This window comes from Corvus moneduloides, chromosome 9 (assembly GCF_009650955.1).
Source record: "Corvus moneduloides isolate bCorMon1 chromosome 9, bCorMon1.pri, whole genome shotgun sequence".
Classification (NCBI taxonomy): domain Eukaryota; kingdom Metazoa; phylum Chordata; class Aves; order Passeriformes; family Corvidae; genus Corvus; species Corvus moneduloides.
Genome location: NC_045484.1, coordinates 27,005,848 through 27,026,918, shown reverse-complemented (window position 1 = coordinate 27,026,918; position 21,071 = coordinate 27,005,848). Strand labels below are relative to the sequence as shown.

At 39.5% G+C, this 21,071-nt stretch overlaps 1 protein-coding gene across 2 annotated transcripts; it reads right to left on the bottom strand.

Annotated features, from left to right (window-relative positions):
* Positions 1-317: 317 nt before the first annotated feature.
* On the bottom strand, positions 318-20,362 carry LOC116448391 (protein zyg-11 homolog B). 2 transcript variants are annotated; one of them, XM_032118692.1, is made up of 14 exons: positions 20,256-20,362; positions 14,423-14,588; positions 11,297-12,051; positions 9,159-9,299; positions 7,749-7,925; positions 7,518-7,582; positions 6,840-6,939; positions 6,709-6,759; positions 6,023-6,184; positions 5,868-5,915; positions 5,049-5,246; positions 4,903-4,955; positions 4,563-4,660; positions 318-2,328 (listed from the first exon to the last, which is right to left on the bottom strand). In XM_032118692.1, exons 1-14 carry the CDS (start codon positions 20,256-20,258, stop codon positions 2,138-2,140), a joined length of 2,208 nt encoding a protein of 735 aa, XP_031974583.1. In that variant the 5' UTR covers positions 20,259-20,362; the 3' UTR covers positions 318-2,137. The 2 variants fall into 2 exon arrangements, with proteins under 2 accessions (XP_031974583.1, XP_031974582.1); XM_032118691.1 differs by lacking the exon at positions 20,256-20,362 and adding an exon at positions 19,408-19,449.
* Positions 20,363-21,071: the final 709 nt, after the last annotated feature.

The following is a 21,071-nucleotide window of genomic DNA, read 5'->3' as shown; positions in this document are numbered from 1 at the left end:
AATATGAAGAGACCTTTCTATAAGTGGCATGTACAAATAGGTGTAGTGGATTCATACCTTGTAGGCATGCAGAGTTTTCAGCTTTAAAGAATTCTGCTCACTAATTGCCTGAAGCATGGGGGAGCAAAAGAAAATGGGTATTTAGCACCTCTGTGCTTGCTGTTGCAGAACTTCGTGAAGTGACATGTCTCCCAGACACCTGGCCTGATGCCAGTATCATCACTGCATTTTGTGCTGCACAGAGGAGTAGATTATGGGGGGTTTTTTTAAGTTAAGTTGCTTCAGCAAGTTCTCCTGTTATTAGGAAAAGACAGCACTGTAAGGAGAGTTGTCATCTTTATTTTAAAATCTTGTAGCAATTGATTTATATTATTCTATTGACACCAATTTTGACAAGTTTTGTCTTCCATTTCATGTAATGGAAATTCCATAGAAGTCCCATAGCAGACATCTCAGAAGGGTGGTGGGTAAAAGCCTGTAGGGTGTTTTTAATTTTTAAACCACCTTCATAATTCAAAGCTACAGCCAGCTGAATTTCTGTTGGAATTGAGAAAACAGTATATAATCAGATTCACAGATGAAAATGATGCCAGCCAAATTATACTCTTATACAAAAAACAATTACACAACACTGATTAAATTACTGGATCAGTACCTTTTTGAAGTTGCTGAAATACATAATAATTAGGTTATTGAAGATTAGAGGTGGTGTTTTTATGTGAAGATGGGAGTTGGGAGGGAAAGGACTTAAAAATAGTAAAATATGGTCATCATGAAGAAGCCATCTCTGCTAGTAAGGTACCAAACATAAGTTTTCTTTTTAAATTCAATTATTCAATATTTACAGAAGTCTCTGAATATCAACCAGTTGCCCTGGAAATAGGGAGACTAAGCAGATAAACAAAAACAACACCTGAAATTAAATTCAATTTGAATGGACATGCAGTTTGCTTCCATCACTTGCATTGTATCAGGCATCTGTACACTGTGCAATATGTTTCATTCAACACATGGTTTGAAACCCAAAGGTAACCAAGAAAGAAAAAGTTGATACAATTAGCATCTTTATGTAAAATTTCACACTCCACAAAACAATGCAATTGACACAGGGCTTACATAGAACATTGGGTGATATTTTGTACTCACTGTGACGGCTTGGAAATATAATTCACTGCACAATACTGACAGAATATTTACAGAAAATGAGAGCAATCATTAGTTTCTTATAAATAAGGTGACCAAATATCCCAGCCTTCTATGAGTACATGCAACCCCCTCCATGATGAAGTCATGTCAGTTATTTTGCTCTAATGAGCTTTCTCCTATCCCCATCAGTATTCTAAAAACAAAAGAAAGATATCACACACAACCAAAAGTAGCCACACAACAACAAAACCCCATTCTTGGTTTAAAATGTAAATTTTCAAACATCCTTTTAGTACTGTCACATTATAGTTCTGTTTCTACTGCTTTACTTCAGTGGGTTTCCCCTTTCCCTGAATGTGATGCTGGTCCCCACCTTGACAGGAGCAGGGAGGACTCTGGAGAAATGTAAAAGGCATCGTTCCAGCAGTAAGGAAAACAAAAGAACATGGCTTGCAGGCAAAAGGAAAAGGAAGCTGAAGACCCCATTTGGGTCTAGAAGGGCTAAGAGACAATGGACATTTTGGTCGCCTTAGTTACAAGTCTCTGTCACCTGCATGCATGGACTTTTGTTTTAATCTGTAAGTGTTGATCTCACAACCACACACAGTTCTATTCAAACACCAAACTGGTGAACAGTGTTATGAACAGCAGTCACAGGGATGGAATAACCTTTTCGCCCAGAAGCCACAAAACAAGATACTCCTTGAAGTCTTTTTTTCAGCTGTGCATATCAATCTGTACAAGTTCCATCTCCTGGTAGCCAGCACTAGCCCTACAGGCATGACCAGCTCAAGCTGTGACCCTTTACAAGTTGTGTACGAGGTTGCCAGTAAAGGTGACGTTCAGCAAGGTTACCACACATGGTTTGGGTACCACAGTTACCAGCAAATCACTTTAATGGTGACCAATATATTATAAGTTACTCCAACTACACACATATCAGAGAGGATTATTACAGAGACAATACTTTACACTCCTCTACCTGCAGCTTTCAGTTTGGTTTGGTTTGTTGCTGTTTCCTACATGGTGGTGGTCTCCCATGGCGCATAATGTGTTTTTCTAAACTATCCAGGATGGCAATTGCAATCCTTTGGACATGGGGATCAGTGTGGACATTTTCCTTGATGTTGTACAAATGCTGCAAACCACCTTCTTCAATTAACATGCTGCAGTATCTGGCGGCTGTATAAAAAGGGAGTTAAAAACAGAATTATCTAGGGTAAAGGTAGCAGATACTGTAAACACTGATTCAAATTCACTTTTGTCTCCAGGCAGTATTTAAGACATTCCCTAAAGTGTCCACAGAAGTGCATCAATACTTCAACAAGTGACAACACAACAGAGTTATTTGGGCAGGATTCCAACTGTAATCAGGTCTCCCACCACGTCTGTGTCAGCTGACTGGAAAGTGCTCTGTAATATGTATTCTCTCTTCCCCCCACCTCCTCTGTGCACATTTAAAGTGCACATAAACCAGAAGAAATGGGAATCAAATGCACTATAGAGTCTGTGAGTATCCATGTAAATATCAGCACCTTTCCCAAAAACCTTGGTACAGAACAGTTACCAAAAAACGGTATGAGATACACTACATCACTTGCCCAGGCTTGGAGAGTGAATACAAACTAGTTCCTTCCAATAGCTTGCCAAATATATTGATGGTGGCCTCTAATTAGTTATAAGCTGCTATGAATGCCTTTCCAGGGATTTTTCCACTTACATTCTGGAATTCAATAAGTTGAAATCACATCTCCATCAGCTGCAGCATTATTAAGAGCAGGGAACAGCTATAAAAAGAGCTGTATGGTGAATGTAATGTGCAAGCTCCAGCAGTTGTTATGGAAAGGTCAGGATGACTGTAATGCAACCCACAGGGTGTTACCTCAGATGGGCCCAATTTCACCACTCATCTCAGTGATGCAACACCAGACTTGTTTAAATGCTGACACTGGGCATTTCACTGGGGATCACATTTACTGCAGTGCTACTTATATTTTAGTTAGGTTACCTCATTGAGTGACTATGACATAGACAACCAGAAGAAGGAGAAAAAATACACAAAAAATTTAAAACCAATTACTTCTAGACTATTTGACACTGTCATCTATAGGAGTGGATCAAAATAAAAAGCATCTCCTCTCCAGGATTACTAAAAGCTTTCTTGGTGCCAAGCACCAAAAGTTGAAGATTTTCCTTCCAAATACTTCATATTTCAGAATTAAACACATTTTCTCTCAGAGTAGGTTATTACATTTGCTACCAAACATTTGGTTTCTTTGCAACTTTGTCCAGAAGCCTCTGGCATCAATTACCATCAGAACTAAACTTCAGGAATTCTGCCTTGGCCTCAGATCAGGAGTAGGCCAATACAAACTGCAGTAGCATGTTAAAAGCTCAGAGGTGAGGGCAGACAAAATACCAAAAATAAATAGAACAAATAGGACAACACTAAGTTAACAGGACCGAGACACAAAGAGACATTAAAATCTGTTATCCAGAGTCTGACCAGTAAAACAACTTTGTCAGAACAGTCTGACTTCAATGTGAAAACCTTCACAGATTTCTGGACAGCACCCTGGGAACAGTGGCTCATTATATTTATGAGCTCTATGAAGAGCAGCAAAACAGTGTTGTGTGTGCATTTATATATTATGTCATGTTATTGGTTGGTCCTGAATAGATGCCTTATCCCTGCAGAAACAGTGATTTATGGGACAGAGATAAACAAGCCTAGATATGCTGCCATCAAGGAGATTGAAAACTGGCACAGAAAACACTTTCAATACTTCAGAAGAAATCTGCTTTATCTAGACATACGCATGCCAAAAATTTCTGTCAAAGAAATAAAAAAAAAAGTACTAAAAGCCAGGAAGGTTAGTCCCCTCCTACATTTAGTTATGGTTGGGGGATTTATTTCCTTTTCCAACACCTGTGCATTACTACTTCTCATTTTGCAGATAGGAAAGACAGGTTAAGAAAGTGACTTCTGTGTCACAGCAAGTTAGTGCAAAAAAGCAATTAGAGATGAGGACTAACTATAGCTTCTGTTCTACTAGTAAGACACTGCTACCTGCTATGGTCATTGTTCTTAATTTAAAGGGAATTTGTTGCCTATCATTAGTATCTGCATATTTTATTTGAATAAAAACACATGTGCAAGCAAAAAATGTACTTAAATCTTCACAAATCCACATTTTGGAATTAATACTATGCATCTAACAGTAAAATTGCAGTAAATAGAAGAGATGTAAAGAACTTTTACTACTCTCTTTCTGCCACATTTAGCCAAGCCCCAAATGTAGTTTCTCAGATGATTAGGAGTGAATACCCCAGAAATTCTTATTTTTCCCACTCCATGCTAGTGACTAACATACAAAACAAGAGAATTTTAAGGGTAATATTCTCTTAATACATACGATTTTTGCTGCAGACGTGCTGCATGGCCCACACTGCCCATAACTGGACACCAGGTGTCATGAAACAGCCAAGCAGCGGAAAAAACGGATTGAAAGACCTATTAAAAAAAAAGGAGAGAAACAGTTACTTGCTTTACTACTAAATATTATTACTTCAGAGGTCACATGTCTGTTCATTCAGCCATATGTTAACTGCAGGGGACATTGATAAACATTAAGAGGCTGGTCTGCTGCATCTAAAACTCGTTTAAGAGAATTGCTAGCAAAAATCAGATATTATAGATACGTGGTATGCTTTTTTTTTTGTTTTCCAAACTCTTGATTACAAGACAATACTTACCTGTAAGCCACCATCTCACATTCTGGGGTTGGCCAATTCAAAATGGCAGTATGCTGTAAAATACAGAACCAAGAACATTGATTGTTAAATACAAACATTGAAAAAAATATAAAAGACTATGATAAAATTCACCATCATTTCTGTACCAGCTGTTCAAGGAGAGATGTCCTCTGGCTGCGACTTAATGTCCAGGCCTGCTCTCCTCGAGATATCAGATGAGCAATAATCCCTGCTGCAAAGTAGCTGACTTCCACCTCCACACTGTGCAACAATTTACTGATGTGGTCTATGAAGTCCTTCCACATCAATTCAGAATGGAGCTCTTTAACTTCAGCTATGTTATTCTGGAATGGGGAAAATAATCATAAAGAAAGAGAAAACGTCAACAGAAAGATCACTGCGTGAGGGAGACAAACAAAAACTTGAACTATATTGTGTGAGTAGACACATATAAACACTCAGATGAGACCTCCATACATCCAGCTGACCACCACATGCCGAAATACTACTTTTGCTTTAGGAAACCTTTCCAGTCTAATGCAGGAATTTGCTTCAAAACAAAGAGGTTTTCTTGTAAGTGATTTTATGCCATTAACAGGTAGATTACACTAAATCAAAGGTTGTTTTTAACATTGTCAAGCACAATTTCAAAAAATTTCAGCAGTGCAAAATTCTGCATTCCACTGACTTTTAACCTACTTTTTGCATTTGGACTCATGTGAAGCCACACTCTCCTTTCTTAAAAGCTCTTTTTATTTACTGTAACCATCAACTTCAATATAACTCTTGAAGAAACATAGAAGAGTCCAAAAACAAATTCTGAATAATATACACTACAAGGATTAAAGAAGAACGTAAAAAATATTAGGGAATTTTTCAGATTAACATAGAGTAAAAAAAAACCCTTTCAAATTTAAATTTTAAAAGTACATATTTCAGACTTTTTTTTTCTTTTTTCATCTCACCAGAAGTCCAAGAACTTTCTGTTGGATGGATGATTCAGATGGAAAAGACTGTGGATAAAAGAAACGAACACCAGGTAAACGTTTATGATTATTATTGACACAGCTTTAATTATAAACTTGTGTTGATAATCCACCACCAAGCTCCCCCTCCTCACCTCTAAGACTCTCATGAAAAGTTCTAGCCCTTGATTTTCTATAAAGTGCCGACACGTCGTTGGAGATTCATCAGTGAGGTTCCAAAGTGCACTCAGTGTGAACTTGAGGGTGGTATCTACAAGATTCTGATTTGTTTTCTGTTTAACTATTTGTAGAAGTTGCTAGGGGGAAAAATATCAAAATATCAATGTATGTATTAGCTCCTCTGCTTCTTTCTGCACTAACTGGGCAATGCATAGCTGTCATTTATATGCAGAGTAAAGATCTATATGTTTAGAGTCAAACTATACAAAATTTAACAGCTATTAAACTTTTTACCTCCCCTCTGAACTGGCTGCCTGCTAAAGGAATTCCTTTGTTTTCACAGTAATTACATGTGTAGGGCTATTACAGATGGCACAAAGCCATCCACAGAACTCTGAACCTTTACAGCAGTATTTACTTCAAATATTCTCCTTCTGAGCATCTTTTACCTTCAACAACGAATTTCAAATCAAGATATGTCTTGCTATTTTACTTTGCGTTAATTGTGTAAATTTTTTCCACTCTTGCTTACATTCTAAACAATTTTCACATGGATACATGTTAATATGTTCTTAGAATTTTATCTCTTTCTGTTTACTTTGTATCTTCAGGAATACTGCCAGTATGAACAGCTGGGATGGCAGGAAAGTATCTGACTTACCCTAACAATGAAGAGTTCTGCACCAAGTTGAGCTGTTTGCTCTGTTGAAAGCTGGAAACAAACAAAACCAAATCAACAATTTTTTAGACTTGAGAAATGTTATCCTGTCATCCCAAAGCTTAACTCCATACCTTTGCAGCAAGAATGGAAATTATGGCTACAGCCATCCTTTGCATGTTTTGATCTTCATGATTACACAGCCACTGCATAACAAGTTTGGCTGCTTCAAACCTGGAGGTTAAAAATAAAATTAATTTTCATAAGTCTCGTAAGTCTTAGTAAAGGAAAGATGTACACAGACAACAGAAGTATGCTTCACACCATCAAAAGTAGAAAGATAGTGAAATTGGAGGTATTGTAGGAGCCTCTATCAGCTTTAAGATGTTGACTTAGAGTCTCTGACTTCTAATTATGTATCAGAGTGCACAGGAATTGCTTCCAAGAAAGGAAGAAAAATTTGGCACAATCTTCTGAAACATCAGATCATCACACTTCAAAGTATTTGGACAAAACATTTGAGTAGAAAAATGTCTGCAAAAAGCAACCCCAGAGAAATCCTGATTTCTGTTACATGCAATTGGTGACAGACCCGTCCAGGTGAAGTAAAAAAACCCTGTATAGCAAAGGATTTTTTCAGACCTATACTCAATGGTATATATTTGGGTCAACAGGCCTAAAACAATATAGGCCAGATAAATTCAGCACACTGGAATGATTTAAACTGAGCAAAACTGGGACCAGAAACAAAGCTTCTGAAGAAAAATATTCTGCAATGCTACAACTCATTTTAACTGACATCTAAAACTTGCCTGTTAAATGGGACATCCTGAAGGATTCTGTCACTGCATAGTGAAAGAAGGCAATTCTTTTGCAGCTGTGAGAAATGAAAAAGAATTGCTTCATCAGAAACACACATTTCAGAACACTTTCTTGCTATGAATCATTAAACATTTTTCCATGAGGTCTGGCACGTGGAGAAACCTTTTGTTAAGACCCACAAGACAGAATCCCAGAGAAAGCAGAGAAGTTTTGCCTTGTACCTGCTGATGATTTGGGAAGTGCTCCATGGCCTTGAGGAGCAGGTGAGTGACGTCTGCCAGGAGCCGCACGGGCATTCCGGCCGCCAGGTCCTGCTTGGTCAGGTTGAAGACGCAGGCGCTCGCTGCCAGCTGCACGGGCAGGTTCAGCGGGTGGTTCCTCATGCCAACCACCACCAGCTGCAACACAGCAGTTTGGCCCACGTTAGCTGCTCACACATTTGCACACAGACCTCAAGAACAATCTGCCTCCTGCTTGAGGCCACAACAATGACTCACAGCACCCAATTCCTGCCTCCCTTGTACTTGAGTGAGAAATCCATCTGGCGTAATTTTAATTCTCAAGGAATAACACTTCCTTCTGCTCAGTGATATAAAGCTGGCAGTTTCTACTGCTCCAAGTCCTTTTGCACAGCTTGTAGCAACCTCTCAAAGAAGAGGCTGCACAGATTGCAAGAAATTCCTAGAAAGACCCAGTCTGGGATGCAATCACCAAACCCTTTCAGAGGTGAATGAAGCAGGACAGAGTGTCTGCACTGCAATGACAGCGATGTAGTGGCTTGTTGTTTGGTGATGAGCCATTTCAAATCACATCCAGAGCTGCTAGGTCAGGATAGATCTTTTGCAGCTTCCTCCTGAATCACGTTTTTGTCTATGTATGTTGATTGTGATCTCACCTACTAATCACCTAATAATAATATTTTTCTTGTTGATTATTGACTGACAAAGTCTTTTTGATATTGATGCCAGCAAATTTAAGGCCACTTGTTCAAGATCAAAGAGGATAAGAAAAAGAAAAACCATGTGTCCTACTGGTGCCTCTTTTTAGGATCACGACAAAACAAACCATCACTGGTGTTCTAGACATGGAAAACCAATGCCTAGAATGGATTTCTAAGGAAGTTTCTAGGCTCCAGGTTACAGCCCCATACAGAACACTAACAATATCCATTCACTTGTTACCACACTGGAGGGTGATAGTAGAGACAACTGTCACTGAATTCTTTCCTTATTATTACTGTTTTGTGAGCATCAGCAGAAGGCACTGCTGTGTCTGGTGAATAGGACTGGACAGACCTTTGATCTGAACCCAAACAGATATGATCTAATGACAGAATTCAGCATCTGAAGAATATTTCATATCATTTTCAACGTTATGTGAAAAAATTAATTTACATGCTACTAAATTTAGATAATTTCCATTAGTACAGAACAATTTTGCCTAACATAAAACACTACAGGGCATCTTCTACATCACTCTTGTTTAAACAGTTCTTTATTTTTATTTAACATTACAATTTGAATCTTACAAAACACAACCAAAAACTTAAAAGCTTATAAACTAATTTATATCAGGGTTTTGGGAATGAGATCAGGAACAGCACAGGAGAATCATCAAAACTATTATTTTACCTTTAAAATTTCAGGCTTAGTTTTTTCCATTACATGTGTCAGGCTGAATAAATGGAAGAGTGCTTCTCTCACAAAGAAGGCCCGTTCACTGTAACGCTTCAGTGCTTCCGAAATCTGAGTTTCATTTGCTTCTCCTGACACCTGTGAACACAGAAATAATCTTTAGTTCAAGATGTCATCATTTTACTTTCCAAGTTTCATTCTCAAAAAATGCAAAGCTGCAGTTTCAAAGGCAGTGATTTGGCCAAGTCCTTTAGTAAGTAAATGATTGCCAGCCTGCTCTATTTTCCATTTATTATTTTCTCTGTTTATAACTGTAAGTTGTATAACCAAAGATGGTTTGTTCCTCAGTCCTACTATTTAATCAATCATTGCTGCAATCACTGTTTCTTAAAATTCTTAGGGCAGCATGCACAATTTGCTCTACTTAACATGGCACATACAAAAAAAGCAAAATGTTCATAGATTAAAGTGTCACATTCTGTGCATTCAGTATTGTATACAGGCATATTTCTTTGAAACTTGTGATATCAGGAATCTATTACAGCCTGAGCAAACTGATACCATCTTGGATTTTGTTTCATACTCTCCACTGATTAGAACAGGGCAACCCTGTTTACTGACATGTTGTGCAGCCAATTATACCCTACATGAAAAATTTCCACTTGGCTTAATGTTCTCAGCTATAATATCTGCCTAGTGTTCATAATCAAATTTCACAGGGCTGCTGTAAAGACAGTAATATTTTACCTCTGCTGTTTCCAAGAGTTCTGTGTCTTGTTTACTCTTAAACAGTATTTAGACTAAGCAGTTGAATATTTCAGTAGAGTTACTAATGAATTTAGGCCACCAAAAAAAAAAAAAAGAAATAATGCAAACTGCATTTTGCTAACCACACTGCCACAAGTCTATTGTGACTTTCACATTACTAGAACCTTCTTCCTTCCTGCCTTTTCATGGCACAGACAATTCGATGAAGCACGCATTCTGAACAGCAGGGATTACATTGTATTATTTTATACCAAACATGAGGTATAACCTCCTGATGCTGTACTTCATCACACCAAACGGGAACTTGCTTTCTCCAACTATGCATTTCAACATTCAGACACTTTGCTATCAGCTGTGACAACTAAGTACTCAAGAGACCTGGCTCTTAACAACTGTCAAATATTTCAGGGGAAAAAAAATACCAAATTGTGTAGCTGTGTTACTCCGCTTGCGTATAACAAGAGCATTTTGAATTTTAAAACTGAAGTGGAAAACTCAACTTGCACAGGAGACACACTAAACTATGGACACATTAGGCTCTCTTCCTCATTCCTTCTGCAGTTTCCAACATCTTCAAGGCACAGCAGGAAAGAAAACTCAGTGTCAAAGATGATATACCACTGACATGTCTAAAACGTATTTTTTTAAATTAATTCTAACCCACTCATTCTCCAATAACTGCATTTGGATTCTACAGAACAGGGAATGATGTCTTGTTGCCTGCCTCAAAAAGATAAATAAATGCACTTCAGAAAACATCATCTCATCGTAAGGGGCTAAGTAATTGAGGGTTTGTTGAAGAAGAGGAAGTCTTTCCTAAGTTATTGCTTCTTAGGTGTTGTATTCATCACCAGAAGACCTTTCAAGATGGGTAGAAATATCGTAAGAGGAAATAGCACTGGTGATGGAGCGTAACAGCAGCTGAGTTATTCAGCTTTATTGTATCTACCGTGTTAATCACGACCTGCTCAAAGCTCATGCAAATTCTACCTCCACCCCTTACACAAAGCTGACTTATGCCAGATACTGTCTGGAATCCAGAGAATATTATCCCAGTAAGTGAATTCAGACCAGACAAAGTTCAGCTCCCTTAGATATGCTAAATCAGGATCTAAGGTTCATTGAAAAGGCACAGAAAACAGATGCTTCTTACGAGTATATGTATATATACAGTATTACGTAACTTTAGCAGTTTGCATCAAAATTAAGTAGGAATTTCACCTAAATCCAGTAATTAAAATTAACAGTTTAAAAAAAATGAACCTACAGCCTCCTTCCAAAACACAGACACACAGTTGTTACAAATGATTAGTTCTATTTTCCCTACACATTGTATTTTTTCAGTGAAATTAATTCCCCCACTTAACCTTCAGGTTTCCTTCTCCTGTTAGGAACTCTGAGTAGCCGGCGTCAGTAGCTAGCAGTCCTACAAACTGCATTGTGGGCCGCTGCAGAATGAATGCTTGTACAGCTTTATCTGTGACATGTTTTCTTCCAGAAATGTCCAAAGACACAAGGTTAGGCAAGATATCTTTCTGTTCCAGTAAACGAAGAGCTATGTCCGATGTGAATTGTTTGTCATCCGAAATATCAAGATGATTCAGGTATTTTAGTTCTCTTATAACATCCAGAATCTGCGTTGTGGTCATTTTCAAGCATTTCAGGTGGTGCATGGTCAAAGACTTGAGCCGGTCTTTGCAGGTGAGGAGTGCTGTTATGTCAGTGACGGAGGTGTTGGATATATCCAGACTTTCCAACCTGGGAAGTGAAGCAACATCTGCCAAGTCCTCATTGTAGAACAGCACGTTGGTGATGCTCAACGCGCGGAGCCCGGACAGCTGACTGAAACACCTCTCGTAGGGGTCTTCCAGAGAAAGAGTCAGTGAGTTCAGCACCAGGCACTGCAGATTCTGCTGGATCCACTTATTGCTGCCCAGTCCACTGATAATGTCTGTGATTGTTATATCTGCATTTACCCCTGTAGCATCAAGCTCCACCAGCTTGTGATGGCAGAAGGCTTTCCTGAAAGCCACGGCTGAGATTTTGGCTTTGCGGATACAGGCTCGTTTCAAGCGCATCTGGTTGCCTCGGAAGATGCCCACGGTTCCATCATTCAGAAGCCCTGTTGGAAAACAGCATCAGTGCTTGGTTCCAGTGTTACACAACACCACTTCAACATTAAGAACCCAAAGGGTACCAAGTGTTAGCAGAGAAGATTAATTACAAAGTAGTTTGCCTTGGATCATTATGAAACCGATTCCAAAATCTTACATTAGAGATTCCACTTTGAAGACTATGACGCCATGTTTGGAAAATTCCAGGTTTAAGAATAGGACAGATAAATTAAGAAGCAGTAAATGCAAGTTACCTGTTTAGTTCAGAAAATGGTACACACTAAATAAATTATGGGTATGATTCAAAAACAACCAGACTGCTGCCCTCATTTGCTGTATTTTTCTCATTGAACTGGTTAGAAGTGTGCTAAAAACAGAATTTCAAAATTTCTCAGTGTGATTCTCCTTTGGCCACAGTTCCATTAACCTCAAGAATGCACCACCTATCAATGACCTATTCTCATCTTGCTTTAACTAAACAATCTAGCATTTGATTGAATTCATAAGTAGGATCAATACTAAATTAAGCTAATTAAGTCCTATATGAAGAAGGTAGGAGTGTTGCTCAGAAACAAGCTGAATGTGAGAAAGAAACCTAAGAAGTGATTCAAAGAATAGAAAGAGGAGGGCAAGGAAAGGGTGGGAAGGAGAAGAAGACAGCAGTGAAAAAAAGAAAAAGCAACAATCTTGTTTAGTATCTTTTTACTCTGTAGAAAGAAAGCCTAAGTAGCCTTTTCTTGCAAAACACTGGCAACATCCTAACTGAAACAATACATTGAGTTCCCTCCATGGAATTATCAAAAATGCATTGAATATACCAATATGAAATCTTAGTGTCTTATCAATAGAAGGATTACAAAAAGCCATGAGAAGGGTACAGTTGCACAAGCATCCACACAAAAGGAGTAGGAAGAACATGCCCTAATTTTGCTCTATAGGGTTATAAATGTCAACACTCCTGGCTTTTAATCTTGTATCTTCACGCATATTTAACAAAGAAAATTAAATAAAAATTCAATATATTTGAATAATAACATCATTGCCACTACAGTTTGGATTTAATTCATGGACTAGTAATTGCCTCTGTGACAAAGGCAAATTAATATTAAGATTTGCAGACCTTTCTAAGGAGCAAATGGTTCAGGCATTTCTGACCAAATAGTCAGGGGACTACTCTCCTCTTTTGTGGGGAAAGCAAAAATATGGCATGAAACAACTGGTATGCAGCAGAAAAAGTAAAAGCAATAAATACAATTATAGTTTAGTTAAAGTATCACTAAATTACTTCTTAATTTTTGCTTATCTCTTCATTTAAGGACCAAAGCTCTCTCCCTGGCCTACTTTAGCCACACCATGTTTTCCTGCCACGCACTTTTTTCCATCCTGCACCCTGTGTGTTTGTGACATTTTGGTGTCTGGAAGTGTCTTCACCATTGCCAGCACTGGTAGTAAGTTTCTGGTAATTCGGTTTCCTTGAATCTGATTTCTTGGGACTACTCTAAATAATTCCTTATCAGAAAGTAGTGTATACTAAAGAGTAATTTTTTTTTGAGCTTATCTTTTTTTAGGACCATTCCTTTGTTATTTCTGACCAGAACAACTTGAGAAAACCAGAACACCAGTACTTGCCCAGGAGGACCCAAATAAAATCTGCATGTATAGGACAGGGTATTTGGTCTGTTTACAGTAATTTTTCTAGTGTCATGTCTCATTTTTTAACAGAAGTCTCCAAGATTTCAAGGAACGGGTCTCTTACCTCTTCTCTAGCATACTCTGTACATTCATTTTTTCATGGTAAGACGTTTTATTATACAAATTTTATCATGCTTAAAGCAAGCAAACAAGAGGGCAGCCCTCTCCTCAGAGATGTGCTGACAGAGAACCAGTAAGCCAGTACACAAAATATAAGAATACCATAAGGTGTTTATACTGCTCTAAAACTGAGTGCTTTCAAACAAATAATTCCATTTCAATAAAAGTGTTAAAAGAGATGAGAAACTTTTAATGAATCACAAGGTTATTTTCTAGCTTAATTACAAGGGCACACAGTAAAAAACATTCAATTAAATGCTCTTCAAGAGATATTGTTGCTAGTAGAATCAATTTTTTTGTTGTTGAAGTGATTGAAAGAAGATTAAAGAATGTTAAATTAAAGGAACATTAAAATCATAAACCAAGACAAAGAGATTTCTATTTAGATTTTTGTGGCAATGCAAAGCTCAGCTGAAGCTGTGAAAAGCAAAAAGAACAAAAATTTTCTGTTAAGAGATTACAGAACAGTTTTAACAGCTGCAGCAGCATATTCTACTAGAAAATATAGCAGAACTGCACATTCTGGTGAAATATTTTCACCAATGACCCACAAATGATTGTTTTTACCATGAAATGCCATTGTCTGCAGCAGTCGATCAGCCACTTCTTGAGGGAACATTCCTGGCTCCTGCAAGCAAAACGTTCCATCTTGCCTTTCTGTGCAGAACTTCTCTAGGTTGGCAGTCAGGAAATTCAAACAGATATCAAGTAAAGAATACGGAGAAGCTTCCTCCTGTCATATGCAAAACACAATGAAACAAAGGAGATTTAGTCAAGTCATTCTTTCTATGAACCTTCCATTACTCTATAATGTCTTTTTTGTTAGTCTGGCAAATATTACAAGAGGAGATGTCTCCCTCAGAGGCACACAAAGTCAGGTCACACAATGAACAACTGGCCAAACTGATGGGAGCCTCCTTCCCCTGTCACCCCAGAACCACATCTAGTCACGTCTGCTGTGCTTGAGCCCTACTTGTGTTCCCAGAGGAAGAAAAGCAATTGCTGAAAAATAATTTTAATTTATGTCTACTGGGAATTAATCAATCAAAACAGACTGAAAGACAACTTAAAAATCAAATTTTACTTCTGGATTTAAAATATTTCTTTTAATCTTTCATTTAAGTTAACCCATATTAGAAATTTACTACCAACCTAGGTAAGAAATGCAGATACTGCGGCTAAATTGCAGATATGGGAGCAATTTCTGATACTGAAAGGGGCAGCTAGAGCTTCAGATCAAAAAAGGAAACCCAAAAAGAACTGGTTTAATTCCAAATTTTGTGCAGCAATAAACTAACATCTATTACAGTAATCCTCTTCCTCCTTCCAGGCGCTGTGCACCTGGGAATCATTTATAGCAGAAGTCTGGGTACAAAGGACAAGGCAGAATATAAACTTGATCTCTTCCCTCAGAGTTTGAGATTGTATACTGATACATGAAAATCCCAAAGGGTTTTTTTATTCCACGTCTAATAATAACCTACTGTTTTCAGCCACACAGATTAATCAACATAAAGAATGACTCTCAGCAGTGTGAATCATCCTCAGCACCACACAAAAGAAGGCCGAGTGACTGGTACATACTCCTCCAGACAATATTGAAAATAACAGCATCAACTGTTGTCAGATCTCATCTGTAGGAAAAATAGTAGCTTCCCTTTTATACTGAAAGTTCTGGATCATTTCACCTTTCTTTCCCAGCTCATTTAACTTCTGTTGCTTCGCTTGCCTAATATGCTGATCACAGGAGTACTGAAATATGTAAAAGGTTATACAGAAGAAGTATAAATAAGTTTACAGAGATACGTCTTCTAAAATACGGTGCACATATTTGAGGACTGGGAGGTACCACATTAGGGCAAAGATGGAATGGAGCCTATCTTTAATGAATCATGTACTGACAACAATTAGAGACTGCAGTTTAATAGCTCCTGAAGACTTAAGTACAGGCTTGGGAAAGAAATACTCCAAATTATTCAAATACAAGCTCTTTCTGCAGCTTTTGACATGCAACTTTCATTCCTTTAACTCAGTTTTGCTAAGTGCTTAAGTTTCATTATTTGTTTAAGCTTTATTATTACATTGTATTGATGCAAAAACAGGAGTTACTTTGTGACGCAACTTGCTCCCATACCAGAAACTTCAATTTTGGCTGCCTCCAATCTTAAGCTGATAAGAAAAGGAAGGACAGAATTTGGAATTGTGAATGTCTTTTGTTTCTTTGTAGTGTGCAACGATGCCTGATTATTTTAAAATAGTACATTTTTAATACGAAATGGGAATTTTATTTTTTTTAAACTTGATATCAATACATATACCCAGGGCTTATATGACAGCTGATGAGTCAAACAAAAATCAGAATCCTTATTCAAAGGTGTACGAAAATCATTCCCACTGAAGCAAAGACATCCACATTTCCCATGAGATCTTGTGTTTCTAATTTGATGCTCAAAGATGACAAAACCAATACTGGCTCTCTTCATTCCTCCTGGAACTGTTCCTTCCTTTCTGCCAGAAAGGCTGAAACACTTTTATGTATCAGTGAGCAAACTTCAATGAGAATTTTTAGCCCTGCAGATAGGCCACTGGCATATGACTCAGAAAACTATTTTTTCAACCAGTACCTCTGAGTGGCCAATCTGTCCTTTGGAAATGCCGGTTTAATTTTTATATAATCCCTTTGGAAGTTCATACAAGGTATCTCCATACAATCAAGGAACAAAAACCACAAGCAGGGATCAATTACACTTGCAAACAACACAGTTCCATTTTTATTAACTCCACTCATTCCAGTCATAGGAGACATTTGTAATATTTCTTCAACTTGCTGCCAAAAAACTGAGAAAACACCTCAAACAAAGGCTCCTGAGATAACCTGGGCAGACAAGCAAAATGTTTTTATCTGTATCTAATAAAGTCCAGTGACAAGCATCCTAAAAACAATTTCCTAGACTGTCTGCTACTGAAATAGAACAGCTCAAACGCAGTCTGGAAGCCTTTTATGTGAGCTGGAGGCATTCCTTTTCTCGCTTTTCTTTACTTAAAGACAATATTGCCCAGTTAAAGTTGTATTTAAGCTCTTAGAAGGTCAGAATTTAAGTGGTTCCTTTCTCTAGCTCTGCTTTTGAATGTCGGGTTGAAGACAAACCTGGCATTTGTTTTCAGATCACTTTCTGTCTAATGAGATACTACACGTGTGTCAACCATTGCACAGTGTTTAAATTTTAATTTTTTTTTTTTATTTAATAAACATCACTCAGCAGTTTTTGAGTGGAACTTTCATTATGGTAGTTTACTTTTTCATAGTCATCTTAATTATCTGATACTTCAATTAACCTCATAGTTTCTTTCATTCCATCAAATTAACTGAGTAGCCAGGAAACAAATACAAAAATTAATTCCCCAAAATACAGAATTATGCATTACAGGATGCAAGCTGGGGTGCCTTCATTAACTAAAACATATATTATGAGAATAATGTGACACATCTAAAACCTAGCTAGTTTATGGAATAGCATAAAAAGTAGAATAATTGCATTTAGATGGGCTTTTAAAGGCTTATTTAAATTAATTATTTTTTGAAAAAAACCTTTTTAAGCGCTCAGTATAATCAAGGCAAACCAAAAGTGTGCAGGGGAGTGGGGTAAACTGCCTGGCTACCAGCCTCTAACAGTAATCCAATACAGAGGTGAACTGAAATGCAAAACCTGCTTCAACTTGATGTTCCCAGTTCAGCTCGAGCTCACGCCAGGGCAGCTGGAAAGGTTCTCCCAAAGAACGCTATCCTCCACACTTTCTTTTGAGAACTCCATCAATCAGCTTTAAATACCACTAGAATATATTTAACACATATTTTAAAGTGCAGTCAAAAGGCAAAAAGAGCTTAAGGCAACATATTAAAGCACCGGGAATAAGTTAGAGATTCTTAAACCCAACATTACAAGCCTAGATTAACTAGCTGAGTGTGAGTATCAAAACAAAATCCTGTTCCTCTGGGGAAGCATCACCAGGCAAGCACCTGCTTATATAACAATACCTAAAAAGAAATAAGAAACAGTTGTTTCAGTTGTGACAGTTGCTGTTTTCTGTCAGTAATTACAATCTAGCTTTCCAAAAAAAAAAAAAAAATAAACAAACCTCCTAAATTCCACTGCCTTTTTCATTACAGGGGTTGTGATCCTACCAACTCCAGCCTGACAGATTCAGTTCCTACAGGCTCTGGCTCTCAGGCTCATTAAACACCAAATCTTTTTTTTTTTTTCCCCCATCAGTAGTGTTTTGTTTTGGTTGGTTCTTTTCACCCTCAGTAAGCCAGTATGTAACACTGGAAAACAGATACCAATTTTATCTCTAACAGAACCATGTCTATGATGTGCTCCCCAACTTTTACACCCAATTGCAAACTCAGTATGACAAACCCCAAACATGCAAAGTCTCTGTAAGCCAGACCCACCTGCTTTTCCCTCTCTGAATTCTCAAAGGAGGAGATGGGTACAGGGTTAGGGACTTTTCAATTTGTGGCAGTCATTTCTCTCAAAACATTAGCAGAAAAATAAGAGGTAATTTAGAGCCTCAGTCTCTGGTTTGGATGTACCATGTTTCCCAGCTGTTTTCCACCTCTCCACAGCCCCAAAACTTTACTAACTTTCTTAAAATGAACATTCTTAAAACAATTAAGAAATAGCAACTCAAGCAACAGCCATCAAAATTCTTCTGAGTGCTAATAACGGAAAGGCAGTGAAAAATAAACTGTTTCATGATTTATGCTACTAAGAAAGCTTTATGGTTATCCTATTTAAATTAAGTTAAATGGAATTAAACTGAAGTAGGTGATTTACTAGCCAGACTCAAGGAAGGATTATGCTCAAAACTCCAATTTAATATTAACTATTCTGGCACAAGAAGTGGGAACATACTGATTAAAGCTGCTACAGATACGAAGTCAGCAGCGATCACAAGAGGTCTAAAATTAAATAGTATCACATGAAAATGACATAGTAAGGCCACTTATTTCAAGATTAATATTAAGAACTTCAGATACGAGTTCATCAATTAGGAATGATAGAGAGTGGAATGAGAGTGGTGTGCTGAACCACAAGAAAACAAGGTGAAGCAGTGAAAGAAGATGCCAGGAGAAGCATAAAAAAAAAAAGTAAGGAACGATTATGTCACTTTCAAGACACTTGGGAGATCTCACAGGGGTACTTATGTTAAGAGATACCTTCATCATTTCAGTTTAAACATAACAGCTACTAGAATGCTCTGGGGAGGAAAAGCACGTTGGGAATAGGACATAAACCCAGCTTTTCTTAGCTAGAAGATCAAAAGGTGAGAGATACAAATGCTACCTATAAATAAATACAGCACAGCGAATATAAACTACAGACGGAAAAAAGCCGTTAAGGAGAAGTACACTGCGAGCATAGCAAAAAGGTACATAGAAATGCCATGGACTGGAAGTTTTGCCATAAATTTAGACACCAGTACACAGTTAAACAATGAAATTCTACCCTAGTTCACTGATTAGAACAGCCGGCACAAAATGTACCTACTTCAAAAATAATGATACATAACTTCATTAGGGGATTGACCGAAATGAGGCTTTTAATGACAATAGATGAGACTAGATCGCCCAGGAAGCTCCTGTTAGTCCTTGAAAAGCAAATATGCACACTCATGTCTGGAGCAGAGGAGCAATCCAAACAGCTCCCATATGTTCTGCTCCGGCCTGTCTAGAGCAGGGAAAGGCTGTTCTTTTGGCAGCTCCGTGCTGGAAGAGCTCAGCGAGGCCCACGCACCGTGCCTTGGCACGGCTTCCTCCAGACGGACCCTGGACAAAGCAATTCCCAGTGGGAAGGTGCTGCAGGGGGGCTGGAGGAGGCAGGAGGAGGCACAGGCGGCTGGGCTGTGCTGCGCCGCGGTGCCCTCACGCCGGCCGGCCGGCCGGGGGGCTCTGCCCCGCTCCGCCCTGGCGGCTGCCGGTGCTCGGCCCCGCACGGTGCTCTGAGGGGCCGGTCACGGCGGCGGGCCCGGGCCTGCCGTCATCGCTCTCCCGGCGCCCAGGGGACACCAGGGAGCACCGAGCAGGGACCGAGCCTCCCCCGCTGCCGTCCGCCGGGTCCCGAGCGCCCTTTTACATAACGGGCGGCAGCGCCGCGGTTACACAACGAACGGCGGGGCTGCCCCGGCCCGGCCGCGGTACCGGCGGCAGGGAGGGGAGGCCTGAGCCCCCAGCCGGGCTCGCGCCGCCGCCATGGCGGCCCCTTCCCCGGGGTCACCTCCGCTACCTGCGCCGGGTCCGGCACACCGGGGCTGCAGGCGGAAAGCTCCCCTTCCCTCCCTGCCTCCCTCCTTCCCTCCCTCCCTGTCCGCCGCCACCAGCCCCTCACCGCCCCCTCACCATCGCGGCGCTGGGTGCCGCCGGCGAGCGCCCAGCCAGCCGGTCCCGTCGCTGGGCTCCTTCTCTTTTCTTTTTTTTTCTTTCCCTCCCTCCCTTCCCCCGTGTTTACCCCCCGACCTGGAAGTGAATGCTGCCTCAGCCGGCCGGGAACCCGCCTCCCTTAAAGGGGCTGCGCCAGCACAGGTTCGTCTGGGCTGTGCGAGCGGAGCCTCAACGTCGGCGTTTAAGGCTCGAGGTGTGGGGAGAAGGGGCCATTGCGCAGCAGAGCGCATCGGCCTCACTTGTTACGGGTGTGTGGGATATTTCCTTCGGCCTGGTTGCTCCGGGAGGGGAGCCAGGACCCGGGAATATTGAGGCGCCGGTGAGCGCCCGGCTGGAGCAGGTGAGCAGTAGATCTGTGCCCCTGGGGACCTCGCACAGCCGTGAACTGGCGTCAGCTTCACGCTGCGTGCTCACAAGCCTCTGCAATTTAAGCGTTTCCTGCACAAACTGGTTTATTCTGGTAATATGAATAATAACCTACACCAGTACAATGGGTTTTGCCGCCTGCTTTGGGGGGGAGCTTTGCTATAAGCATAAACCATTCCATCCAAAGTCATTTCAGGTTTCAGATACAGTAGTAGTGAAGAAAACCTGTCTCCCAACCAATACATACAAGGTACTGTTGGTCAAAAGAATACAGTTATTTCTTGTTTCGGGATACAAATAAAGAATTATACAAATACCCTATCCAAATAAAATTATTTTTATATAGAGTTTACTCTAAAAGAGTTGCTGATTCTACATACAGAAGCTTTGAATAACTGTTGTTTGCAA